Source organism: Pseudochaenichthys georgianus, unplaced genomic scaffold (genome assembly GCF_902827115.2).
Source record: "Pseudochaenichthys georgianus unplaced genomic scaffold, fPseGeo1.2 scaffold_1904_arrow_ctg1, whole genome shotgun sequence".
In the NCBI taxonomy this organism is placed as follows: domain Eukaryota; kingdom Metazoa; phylum Chordata; class Actinopteri; order Perciformes; family Channichthyidae; genus Pseudochaenichthys; species Pseudochaenichthys georgianus.
In genome coordinates, this window is record NW_027262643.1 from 1 (window position 1) to 13,533 (window position 13,533).

The 13,533-nt window shown below is 48.6% G+C and overlaps 1 protein-coding gene across 1 annotated transcript; it reads right to left on the bottom strand.

Moving 5' to 3' along the window:
• Positions 1-2,691: 2,691 nt before the first annotated feature.
• Positions 2,692-9,340, bottom strand: rnf169 (ring finger protein 169). Its single transcript, XM_034077726.2, has 4 exons — positions 9,255-9,340; positions 7,810-7,880; positions 3,209-3,309; positions 2,692-3,121 (listed from the first exon to the last, which is right to left on the bottom strand). The coding sequence occupies exons 1-4, from the start codon at positions 9,316-9,318 to the stop codon at positions 2,995-2,997; spliced, it is 363 nt and encodes a 120-aa protein (XP_033933617.1). The 5' UTR covers positions 9,319-9,340; the 3' UTR covers positions 2,692-2,994.
• Positions 9,341-13,533: the final 4,193 nt, after the last annotated feature.

A 13,533-nucleotide genomic window follows, 5' to 3' on the forward strand; every position in this document is an offset into this window, starting at 1 on the left:
GAAGTCGCCAACTTTTGTATTAAAAGTTGGCCCTAAATAGAGGAGAGTTCGGCTCACGCACGTCTTGTCACAAATAGGAGGTTCAGTAACGAATAAAGAGATCACGCTCCATAACATTACAACGTGTGACATATACTACATTTAATAATAATGGTTTGATTATTGAATAATAACTTACAGTTCTTATTTGTGTTGCATTTGTGGATAAAACCCAGAGAACACTCAGGATATATATAAACACTGGTCTTGTAGTGATTTGTGTCTCTTGGAGAAATTAAATTGCAACATCAAATACAAAAGTTAATCTGAAACAAACTCAAACACCACAATGAAATGAATCCACAAATTATGATTGTTATAACTTAAATGTTATACCTGGAAACACAAATACACAACCGAAGATAATACATTGAATATGCTCGTCTCCTGTCCTGGTGGCAGATTACGCCACTAAAACCCAGCAGGGGATCTAGCCGCTGCTGCACTAGCTAACGCTCCCCTAGCCGCTGCTGCACTAGCTAACGCTCCCCTAGCCGCTGCTGCACTAGCTAACGCTCCCCTAGCCGCTGCTGCACTAGCTAACGCTCCACTAGCCGCTGCACTAGCTAACGCTCCACTAGCCGCTGCACTAGCTAACGCTCCACTAGCTGCTGCACTAGCTAACGCTCCACTAGCTGCTGCACTAGCTAACGCTCCACTAGCCGCTGCTGCACTAGCTAACGCTCCACTAGCTGCACTAGCTAACGCTGCTGCACTAGCTAACGCTGCTGCACTAGCTAACGCTCCACTAGCTGCTGCACTAGCTAACGCTGCTGCACTAGCTAACGCTGCTGCACTAGCTAACGCTCCACGAGCTGCTGCTGCACTAGCTAACGCTCCACTAGCTGCTGCTGCACTAGCTAACGCTGCTGCACTAGCTAACGCTCCACTAGCTAACGCTACATTAGCTGCTGCTGCACTAGCTAACGCTCCACTAGCCGCTGCTGCACTAGCTAACACTGCTGCACTAGCTAACGCTCCACTAGCTAACGCTACATTAGCTGCTGTTACACTAGCTAACGCTCCACTAGCTGCTGCTCCACTAGCTAACGCTACATTAGCTAACGCTACATTAGCTGCTGCTGCACTAGCTAACGCTCCACTAGCTAACGCTCCATTAGCTAACGCTACATTAGCTGCTGCTGCACTAGCTAACGCTCCACTAGCTAACGCTCCATTAGCTAACGCTACATTAGCTGCTGCTGCACTAGCTAACGCTCCACTAGCTAACGCTCCATTAGCTAACGCTCCACTAGCTGCTGCTGCACTAGCTAACGCTACATTAGCTAACGCTACATTAGCTGCTGCTGCACTAGCTAACGCTCCACTAGCTAACGCTCCATTAGCTAACGCTACATTAGCTGCTGCTGCACTAGCTAACGCTCCACTAGCTAACGCTACATTAGCTAACGCTGCACTAGCTAACGCTCCACTAGCTAACGCTCCACTAGCTGCTGCTGCACTAGCTAACGCTGCTGCACTAGCTAACGCTCCACTAGCTAACGCTACATTAGCTGCTGCTGCACTAGCTAACGCTCCACTAGCTAACGCTACATTAGCTGCTGCTGCACTAGCTAACGCTCCACTAGCTGCTGCTCCACTAGCTAACGCTGCTGCACTAGCTAACGCTACATTAGCTAACGCTACATTAGCTAACGCTACATTAGCTGCTGCTGCACTAGCTGCTGCTGCACTAGCTAACGCTCCACTAGCTAACGCTCCATTAGCTAACGCTGCACTAGCTAAAGCTCCACTAGCTAATGCTCCACTAGCTGCTGCTGCACTAGCTAACGCTGCTGCACTAGCTAACGCTCCACTAGCTAATGCTCCACTAGCTGCTGCTGCACTAGCTAACGCTGCTGCACTAGCTAACGCTCCACTAGCTAACGCTACATTAGCTGCTGCTCCACTAGCTAACGCTCCACTAGCTAACGCTACATTAGCTAACGCTACATTAGCTGCTGCTGCACTAGCTGCTGCTGCACTAGCTAACGCTCCACTAGCTAACGCTACATTAGCTAACGCTGCACTAGCTAACGCTGCACTAGCTAACGCTCCACTAGCTAACGCTCCACTAGCTAACGCTACATTAGCTGCTGCTGCACTAGCTAACGCTCCACTAGCTAACGCTCCACGCTGCACTAGCTAACGCTCCACGCTGCACTAGCTAACGCTCCACTAGCTAACGCTGCACTAGCTAACGCTGCACTAGCTAACGCTGCACTAGCTAACGCTCCACTAGCTAACGCTCCACTAGCTAACGCTACATTAGCTGCTGCTGCACTAGCTAACGCTCCACTAGCTAACGCTCCACGCTGCACTAGCTAACGCTCCACGCTGCACTAGCTAACGCTGCACTAGCTAACGCTGCACTAGCTAACGCTCCACTAGCTAACGCTGCACTAGCTGACGCTGCACTAGCTAACGCTGCACTAGCTAGCGCTACATTAGCAAAACAAACGCTATTTGTTTTGCTAAAGGTGCTTCAAACACGTTCCCTCCACTGGTTTCAACCGAGCACTACATTCGATGTTTTCCAACCAAATACGGTTGAACTGACACTTATTTATTTGTAAGTAGATTCGAAGAGACATGAGTTTCTGACTGCCGCTAGCTGAAGCTTGGTTGCTAGGTTACTAGCTGGGTGTTCTCCGATAAGGGGCCGGGGGAAACAAAGCTAGTGATTACTGGTTCCATGTTGATTTAATTCAATGCAAATTGTTGGGGAACTGAACGGCTCTCACCGTCCTGGTTACTTTGCAGCCCGGACATTTCCCCAAAACACATTTAGACACGATCGCAACACAGAAGTACCTTTCCAATCCCATCACTTTTAAGACCTTTTTAAGGCCTTAAATTCAGATTATCAAATGTAAGTCTTTTTAAGACCCAGCGGGAACCCTGCTGCCTTCAGGGACACACACGGAAACACCACATCCTGCAGGACTCTATATATTATATTATTATTATTTGAGGTGCATGTGTGCTACGTACTCTGTCCATGAGGGGGGGCTGGAGAGCCTTCAGTTTCCCTGCTCGGTCCTCCAGAGGGTCGCTGCAGCTCTGACTCCTCTGAGCACCACTGAAGAAGAAACGCACGTCAGCTGGTCAGTAATAATAATAATAATAACAATAATAATAGCTACAACAACAACAGTAGTTCTCTGACCCCATGCAGGCTGCAGAGTGTTTGGTCTTCCGGATGAAGGCGGAGATGTTCCTGATCTTCCGGCTCAGCGGCTCCTCGTTCTCAGAGTCAGACAGAACTCCCTGTGAGAAAATAAACAATACTTTTTTTGAATTTCACTTTTTTTCTCAAAACTTCTAAATGTTCACTTTTTGGAAAATTTGATTTTTCGGAATACGGTGCGTTCATGGACCGCAGTAAAGCGGGAGAGATACGGTGCGTTCATGGACCGCAGTAAAGCGGGAGAGATACGGTGCGTTCATGGACCGCAGTAAAGCGGGAGAGATACGGTGCGTTCACGGACCGCAGTAAAGCGGCAGAGATACGGTGCGTTCACTGACCGCAGTAAAGCGGGAGAGATACGGTGCGTTCACTGACCGCAGTAAAGCGGGAGAGATACGGTGCGTTCACGGACCGCAGTAAAGCGGCAGAGATACGGTGCGTTCACTGACCGCAGTAAAGCGGGAGAGATACGGTGCGTTCACTGACCGCAGTAAAGCGGGAGAGATACGGTGCGTTCACTGACCGCAGTAAAGCGGGAGAGATACGGTGCGTCTACTGACCGCAGTCAAGCGGCAGAGATACGGTGCGTTCACTGACCGCAGTAAAGCGAGAGAGATACGGTGCGTCTACTGACCGCAGTCAAGCGGGAGAGATACGGTGCGTTCACTGAGCGCAGTAAAGCGGCAGAGATACGGTGCGTTCACTGACCGCAGTCAAGCGGGAGAGATACGGTGCGTTCACTGACCGCAGTCAAGCGGGAGAGATACGGTGCGTTCACTGACCGCAGTAAAGCGGGAGAGATACGGTGCGTTCACTGACCGCAGTAAAGCGGGAGAGATACGGTGCGTTCACTGACCGCAGTAAAGCGGGAGAGATACGGTGCGTTCACTGACCGCAGTAAAGCGGCAGAGATACGGTGCGTTCACTGACCGCAGTAAAGCGGGAGAGATACGGTGCGTTCACTGACCGCAGTAAAGCGGGAGAGATACGGTGCGTCTACTGACCGCAGTAAAGCGGGAGAGATACGGTGCGTTCACTGACCGCAGTAAAGCGGGAGAGATACGGTGCGTTCACTGACCGCAGTAAAGCGGGAGAGATACGGTGCGTTCACTGACCGCAGTAAAGCGGGAGAGATACGGTGCGTTCACTGACCGCAGTAAAGCGGGAGAGATACGGTGCGTTCACTGACCGCAGTAAAGCGGGAGAGATACGGTGCGTTCACTGACCGCAGTAAAGCGGGAGAGATACGGTGCGTTCACTGACCGCAGTAAAGCGGGAGAGATACGGTGCGTTCACGGACCGCAGTAAAGCGGCAGAGATACGGTGCGTTCACTGACCGCAGTAAAGCGGGAGAGATACGGTGCGTCTACTGACCGCAGTCAAGCGGCAGAGATACGGTGCGTTCACTGACCGCAGTAAAGCGGGAGAGATACGGTGCGTCTACTGACCGCAGTAAAGCGGGAGAGATACGGTGCGTCTACTGACCGCAGTCAAGCGGCAGAGATACGGTGCGTTCACTGACCGCAGTAAAGCGGGAGAGATACGGTGCGTTCACTGACCGCAGTAAAGCGGGAGAGATACGGTGCGTCTACTGACCGCAGTCAAGCGGCAGAGATACGGTGCGTTCACTGACCGCAGTCAAGCGGCAGAGATACGGTGCGTTCACTGACCGCAGTAAAGCGGGAGAGATACGGTGCGTCTACTGACCGCAGTAAAGCGGGAGAGATACGGTGCGTCTACTGACCGCAGTCAAGCGGCAGAGATACGGTGCGTTCACTGACCGCAGTAAAGCGGGAGAGATACGGTGCGTTCACTGACCGCAGTAAAGCGGGAGAGATACGGTGCGTTCACTGACCGCAGTAAAGCGGGAGAGATACGGTGCGTTCACTGACCGCAGTAAAGCGGCAGAGATACGGTGCGTTCACTGACCGCAGTAAAGCGGGAGAGATACGGTGCGTCTACTGACCGCAGTCAAGCGGGAGAGATACGGTGCGTTCACGGACCGCAGTAAAGCGGCAGAGATACGGTGCGTTCACTGACCGCAGTAAAGCGGGAGAGATACGGTGCGTTCACTGACCGCAGTCAAGCGGGAGAGATACGGTGCGTTCACGGACCGCAGTAAAGCGGCAGAGATACGGTGCGTTCACTGACCGCAGTAAAGCGGGAGAGATACGGTGCGTCTACTGACCGCAGTAAAGCGGGAGAGATACGGTGCATTCACTGACCGCAGTAAAGCGGGAGAGATACGGTGCGTCTACTGACCGCAGTAAAGCGGGAGAGATACGGTGCATTCACTGACCGCAGTAAAGCGGGAGAGATACGGTGCGTCTACTGACCGCAGTCAAGCGGGAGAGATACGGTGCGTTCACTGACCGCAGTAAAGCGGGAGAGATACGGTGCGTTCACTGACCGCAGTAAAGCGGGAGAGATACGGTGCGTCTACTGACCGCAGTCAAGCGGGAGAGATACGGTGCGTTCACTGACCGCAGTAAAGCGGGAGAGATACGGTGCGTCTACTGACCGCAGTAAAGCGGGAGAGATACGGTGCGTTCACTGACCGCAGTAAAGCGGGAGAGATACGGTGCGTTCACTGACCGCAGTAAAGCGGGAGAGATACGGTGCGTTCACTGACCGCAGTAAAGCGGGAGAGATACGGTGCGTTCACTGACCGCAGTAAAGCGGGAGAGATACGGTGCGTTCACTGACCGCAGTAAAGCGGGAGAGATACGGTGCGTTCACTGACCGCAGTCAAGCGGCAGAGATACGGTGCGTTCACTGACCGCAGTCAAGCGGGAGAGATACGGTGCGTTCACCGACCGCAGTAAAGCGGGAGAGATACGGTGCGTTCACTGACCGCAGTAAAGCGGGAGAGATACGGTGCGTCTACTGACCGCAGTCAAGCGGGAGAGATACGGTGCGTTCACTGAGCGCAGTAAAGCGGGAGAGATACGGTGCGTTCACCGACCGCAGTAAAGCGGGAGAGATACGGTGCGTTCACTGACCGCAGTAAAGCGGGAGAGATACGGTGCGTTCACCGACCGCAGTAAAGCGGGAGAGATACGGTGCGTTCACCGACCGCAGTAAAGCGGGAGAGATACGGTGCGTTCACTGACCGCAGTAAAGCGGGAGAGATACGGTGCGTTCACTGACCGCAGTAAAGCGGGAGAGATACGGTGCGTTCACTGACCGCAGTAAAGCGGGAGAGATACGGTGCGTTCACTGACCGCAGTAAAGCGGGAAGCGGAGAGATACGGTGCGTTCACCGACCGCAGTAAAGCGGGAGAGATACGGTGCGTTCACTGACCGCAGTAAAGCGGGAGAGATACGGTGCGTTCACTGACCGCAGTCAAGCGGGAGAGATACGGTGCGTTCACTGACCGCAGTCAAGCGGGAGAGATACGGTGCGTTCACTGACCGCAGTCAAGCGGGAGAGATACGGTGCGTTCACTGACCGCAGTAAAGCGGGAGAGATACGGTGCGTTCACTGACCGCAGTCAAGCGGGAGAGATACGGTGCGTTCACTGACCGCAGTCAAGCGGGAGAGATACGGTGCGTTCACTGACCGCAGTCAAGCGGGAGAGATACGGTGCGTTCACTGACCGCAGTAAAGCGGGAGAGATACGGTGCGTTCACTGACCGCAGTAAAGCGGGAGAGATACGGTGCGTTCACCGACCGCAGTCAAGCGGGAGAGATACGGTGCGTTCACTGACCGCAGTAAAGCGGGAGAGATACGGTGCGTTCACTGACCGCAGTCAAGCGGGAGAGATACGGTGCGTTCACTGACCGCAGTCAAGCGGGAGAGATACGGTGCGTTCACTGACCGCAGTCAAGCGGGAGAGATACGGTGCGTTCACTGACCGCAGTAAAGCGGGAGAGATACGGTGCGTTCACTGACCGCAGTAAACGGGAGAGATACGGTGCGTTCACTGACCGCAGTCAAGCGGGAGAGATACGGTGCGTTCACTGACCGCAGTAAAGCGGGAGAGATACGGTGCGTTCACCGACCGCAGTAAAGCGGGAGAGATACGGTGCGTTCACTGACCGCAGTCAAGCGGGAGAGATACGGTGCGTTCACTGAGCGCAGTAAAGCGGGAGAGATACGGTGCGTCTACTGACCGCAGTAAAGCGGGAGAGATACGGTGCGTTCACTGACCGCAGTAAAGCGGGAGAGATACGGTGCATTCACTGACCGCAGTAAAGCGGGAGAGATACGGTGCATTCACTGACCGCAGTAAAGCGGGAGAGATACGGTGCGTTCACTGACCGCAGTCAAGCGGGAGAGATACGGTGCGTTCACTGACCGCAGTAAAGCGGGAGAGATACGGTGCGTTCACTGACCGCAGTAAAGCGGGAGAGATACGGTGCGTTCACCGACCGCAGTAAAGCGGGAGAGATACGGTGCGTTCACTGACCGCAGTAAAGCGGGAGAGATACGGTGCGTTCACTGACCGCAGTAAAGCGGGAGAGATACGGTGCGTTCACTGACCGCAGTAAAGCGGGAGAGATACGGTGCGTTCACTGACCGCAGTAAAGCGGGAGAGATACGGTGCATTCACTGACCGCAGTAAAGCGGACTCACCTTGTGTTTCCCGCTCGCTCCGGATGAAACGTCGCTACATTTTGGGATCAGAGCCGGAGACACAAACAACTCTGAGGAGAGAAAACAACAAAGATCAGCTGTTAAACAACAACAACAACAAACATATTTATAAATATAACACAGGAGGGAAAAACAATGAATATAAACACCAGACATATATATGTATCTGTAAAATACACAATGCGCTCCTCTTTCACAGTTTTATCAAACACAGAATATAAACATGGAAAAAATGAGTTAAAAATATAAATAAATTAATATTTAATGCGACTTGACCTTTTCAACAGCGAACAGGTTCCATTCATGTGGAGTACATACAGATCAATAATCAGATGGTCTCTGATCCCAGGCTAACATCACTGTGTGTACTTCTGTGTATTACTATGTATTAATGTGTACTTCTGTGTATTACTGTTTATTAATGTGTAGGTCTGTGTATTAATCTGTACTTCTGTGTATTACTATGTATTAATGTGTAGTTCTGTGTATTTATGTGTATTACTATGTATTAATGTGTAGTTCTGTGTATTTATGTGTATTACTATGTATTAATGTGTAGTTCTGTGTATTTATGTGTATTACTATGTATTAATGTGTAGTTCTGTGTATTACTATGTATTAATGTGTAGTTCTGTGTATTAATGTGTAGTTCTATGTATTTCTGTGTATTACTATAATGTAATACTGTGTATTAATGTGTAGTTCTATGTCATATGTATCAATAATTAGTACTGTAGTATTTAGGCTCCTCCTACAGCAGGACATGTCGGGGCAAGCCCTCAGAAAGCACAGCTCACCTGACCGTCACTAAACACACTTTAACCTCCAGCTTTAAACATGGATATGAAATATAAGAAAAAACATCTCTGTCATATATATGCTTTTCAGAAGAGTGTAACTCTGTTAATAAACTATCTGTGCCTCTCTTAGTTATAGTAAAGTTACTCTCAACACTAGCTCAGAGCTGAAGGAACTGGGAAGTAACTAAGTACTTTACTAAAGTACTTAAATACAATTTAACAAGACCCGAGTACTTCTACTTTTTCTCTGAGTAGGCTACTTGTACCTGAGAACTTGTAACTAAAGATGTGAGTACTTGTACCTAAATATGTGAGTACTTGTACCTGAGAACTTGTACCTAAAGATGTGAGTACTTGTATCTGAGAACTTGTACCTACAGATGTGAGTACTTGTACCTGAGTACTTGTACCTAAAAATGTGAGTACTTGTACCTAAAGATGTGAGTACTTGTACCTATAGATGAGAGTACTTGTTTACCCGGGAAACTCTCTCCCATCTGTGATCACTAGCTGTTTCTCTCCCGGTTGTCGATACTATAAACGGACTCTATAACGCATTTTACCCCCTGACCCGGAGGTGATTCAGCGGACTGTGAGCTGATGTCTACCCGGAAAAGAGCTCACCTCTCCGGCTGTCTCTCCTTCTGTCTCTCGCCTCTCTGGAACGGTTCCTCCCGACCGCCGCCATGTTGCTGTCTCTCCGCTCACAACATACCCTAAACCCGGAAGTGAAAGAGCGCTGAAGCAGATCCCCCTGGTGGTAGTTTTTATTATTATTTATTCAAGAACATATCTAGTAAACATCATATATGTTGTATACACACAAGATCACATCAAGGGTAGAGATATAAAGTAATAACCACTAAAATGTTCTAAAATATTAATCTAGAAGGTCTCCCTCCATCATCTGACTGACAGAGAGGAGGCGGGGCTTAAAGGAAACTCCACTGCGCATGCTTTGTGGGCCCGGTGCCAGTCTGTTTTGGCTTCATCGCCACTGAGCAGCGTCAGATATAAAGTCCCGCCCTCTCCTGGACTTCAAAATAAACGTAAACATTTGAAACAAAACCCGGAAAAACCTTCAAATTATTATTATTATTATTATTATTATTATTATTATTATTATTATAACAGACTCTATCCATCTATCTAAAATGATCTCCTTTAGGTTTTATCTTGAAAGGTTTCCAGCAGCAGGCAGCAGAAAACCGGAAGTAGATCGATTTCACCACCGAAGAAGAAGAAGAAGAGTAACAACAACAATGGCGGCGCAGTGAAGCAGCTTCCAAGACTTCAGAGACTTTAAACAGGTGAGAAACAGGTGAGAAACACCTGAGATCAGAGAGGCAGTTCCTCCGAGCTGTGAGGAGCTTTAATGAAACCTCGTTCAGAGTCTGAGCTGTGTATATAATGAATATATAGAGGTCAAACTGCCCTCTATATATTCATTATTTCACATTAAAAGTCATATTTTCACACAATAGCAAAAGCCTAAATTAGGGTTTTAACGGGATTCTAGAAGGATAATTAATGGGTAAAATAATTACTTTATTTACCTTTTTTATAATTGATCTTTAACGGGGGTTTCTAAGGAGAAAAGTTACCTAAAATATAATAAAAACAATTCATTAATTCAAAGCAATATACAGTATTTAAGGTCATTTTAATAGATTATTTATGATATTTTTAAGGATTACATTTCCTAAAAGTTGACCGAAGAATATGTTGAATTAAATCATGAATTGTAGGGGTGTAACGGTTCACAAACATTTCGGTTCGGTACGTACCTCGGTTTTTAGGTCACGGTTCGATACATTTTCGGTACAGCAGAAAAAACTAGAGAATGCAATTCCTGAAGAAATTGCTAGTGGGAATGCTTTATGCTGAAAAGCTGACGCTAAACTGCTATGCTGAAATGTAATGTGTAAGAAGAAAGTGAAGAAATTAGATTGAAATGATACATGAACACTGGGGGCTTGAATGTGTGATGAGAGAAGAAAATAAAAAGGCTTGGAAAAGCAGCAGAACATTTGAACTGCAAACTTTTGAACTAACTTGATGGCGAATGATCTGTCGCCATGGCAACGGCATTTGATGACACCCCATAATACACTTAGATGTGTTGATGGCTGCATCGTTACCAAACCGGTGAAGTTTTGGGCCATTTCGAGCATTTGAACTGAAGTTATGAGAACGTCTTGTTTCATGGCGAGCATTGTGTAGCCATGGCAACGGCATTTGAAGAAATCGGAAAACTGTCACATAGATGTCTTCACGGCTGGACTGTTAGCAGCACATAATAATAATAATAATAATAATAATAATAATAACAGAGATTTCTATAGCGCCTAGTTTTGCACGGTGTACCGATACTTGAAAGGTACCGCGATACCCTGCCGTTAAAAACGGTACGATTCCTCCGCTTCATTAGTATCGGTACTTTAAGAATGACGGGGGAAAGTACTCCCGTGAAAAAACGCCGTTTAATAAGAGCCGTGTGTGTTCAGCGCTGTGTGTTCAGCGCTCTGCTTCCACTCCCTGCACTGCAGCCGTGCCTGCAGTCCCGCTCCTCTCAAGCACGTTCTAAGTCCCTCCCCTCTCTCGTGCACGCGGCCACGCGCTAGCTGCCAGAGCATGTGAGAAAACGAGAAGCATGGCTGCAAGTGGGAGTGCAACTGCCGCTGCGCCTCGGCTTGTTGACAAAAAAGACGCCAGAAGTCTGTGAACGGGCCGTTCAGGTGTTCAGAGCAGAGCTCCCTGTGGGAGCGGCAGAGCGTGATGTGCACTGAAAAGTTTTTCTGTCGCAATATTATCGTTGAGCAAACTTAACTAGCAAACTAGCATCACTATCTGCTAACGTTAGCTTTAGCCTTCGTTTTCTATTAGTTTTTTTCATAGGCTAAACGGAGGTGGTATAAGTATATATCTTGTACTTGAGTTAAAGTAGAGGTACCAGAATGTAGGAACAATCCTGCAATCAAAATGTTACTCAAATAAAAGTACAAAAGTATTATCATCAAAATATAGTTAAAGTAGCGACAGTAAAAGTAGAAGTGCTCAGGTCTTGTACTAGAAGCACCATAGTGTAGGAATACTCTGTTACAGTAAAAGTACTGCATTCAAAATGTTCCTAAAGTAAAAGTATTAAAGTAGCGACAGTAAAAGTAGTCGTTGTGCAGATTGGTCCATTTCAGAATAATATATATGATGTGTTTTATAATGATTGATCATGAAAGTGTTCTCAGAGCTGGTGAAGGTGCAGCTAGTTTGAAGTACTTTGTAGACTGCAGGGTAGCTGGTGGAGGAGCAGCTAGTCTGAAGTACTTTGTAGACTGCAGGGTAGCTGGTGAAGGTGCAGCTAGTCTGAAGTACTTTGTAGACTGCAGGGTAGCTGGTGAAGGTGCAGCTAGTCTGAAGTACTTTGTAGACTGCAGGGTAGCTGGTGGAGGAGCAGCTAGTCTGAAGTACTTTGTAGACTGCAGGGTAGCTGGTGGAGGAGCAGCTAGTCTGAAGTACTTTGTAGACTGCAGGGTAGCTGGTGGAGGTGCAGCTAGTCTGAAGTACTTTGTAGACTGCAGGGTAGCTGGTGAAGGAGCAGCTAGTCTGAAGTACTTTGTAGACTGCAGGGTAGCTGGTGGAGGAGCAGCTAGTCTGAAGTACTTTGTAGACTGCAGGGTAGCTGGTGGAGGTGCAGCTAGTCTGAAGTACTTTGTAGACTGCAGGGTAGCTGGTGGAGGTGCAGCTAGTCTGAAGTACTTTGTAGACTGCAGGGTAGCTGGTGGAGGTGCAGCTAGTCTGAAGTACTTTGTAGACTGCAGGGTAGCTGGTGGAGGAGCAGCTAGTCTGAAGTACTTTGTAGACTGCAGGGTAGCTGGTGGAGGTGCAGCTAGTCTGAAGTACTTTGTAGACTGCAGGGTAGCTGGTGGAGGTGCAGCTAGTCTGAAGTACTTTGTAGACTGCAGGGTAGCTGGTGGAGGTGCAGCTAGTCTGAAGTACTTTGTAGACTGCAGGGTAGCTGGTGGAGGTGCAGCTAGTCTGAAGTACTTTGTAGACTGCAGGGTAGCTGGTGGAGGTGCAGCTAGTCTGAAGTACTTTGTAGACTGCAGGGTAGCTGGTGGAGGAGCAGCTAGTCTGAAGTACTTTGTAGACTGCAGGGTAGCTGGTGGAGGTGCAGCTAGTCTGAAGTACTTTGTAGACTGCAGGGTAGCTGGTGGAGGTGCAGCTAGTCTGAAGTACTTTGTAGACTGCAGGGTAGTTGGTGAAGGTGCAGCTAGTCTGAAGTACTTTGTAGACTGCAGGGTAGCTGGTGAAGGTGCAGCTAGTCTGAAGTACTTTGTAGACTGCAGGGTAGCTGGTGAAGGTGCAGCTAGTCTGAAGTACTTTGTAGACTGCAGGGTAGCTGGTGGAGGTGCAGCTAGTCTGAAGTACTTTGTAGACTGCAGGGTAGCTGGTGGAGGTGCAGCTAGTCTGAAGTACTTTGTAGACTGCAGGGTAGCTGGTGAAGGTGCAGCTAGTCTGAAGTACTTTGTAGACTGCAGGGTAGCTGGTGGAGGTGCAGCTAGTCTGAAGTACTTTGTAGACTGCAGGGTAGCTGGTGGAGGTGCAGCTAGTCTGAAGTACTTTGTAGACTGCAGGGTAGCTGGTGAAGGTGCAGCTAGTCTGAAGTACTTTGTAGACTGCAGGGTAGCTGGTGGAGGTGCAGCTAGTCTGAAGTACTTTGTAGACTGCAGGGTAGCTGGTGGAGGTGCAGCTAGTCTGAAGTACTTTGTAGACTGCAGGGTAGCTGGTGGATTTACTCCAGGTAGAACTAAAGTCTGATTCAACACTTGATTATATTTCACATCATTCATCCAGATCTGTAAAGTAACTAAAGGGATTAAATACATGTAGTGGAGGAAAAGTA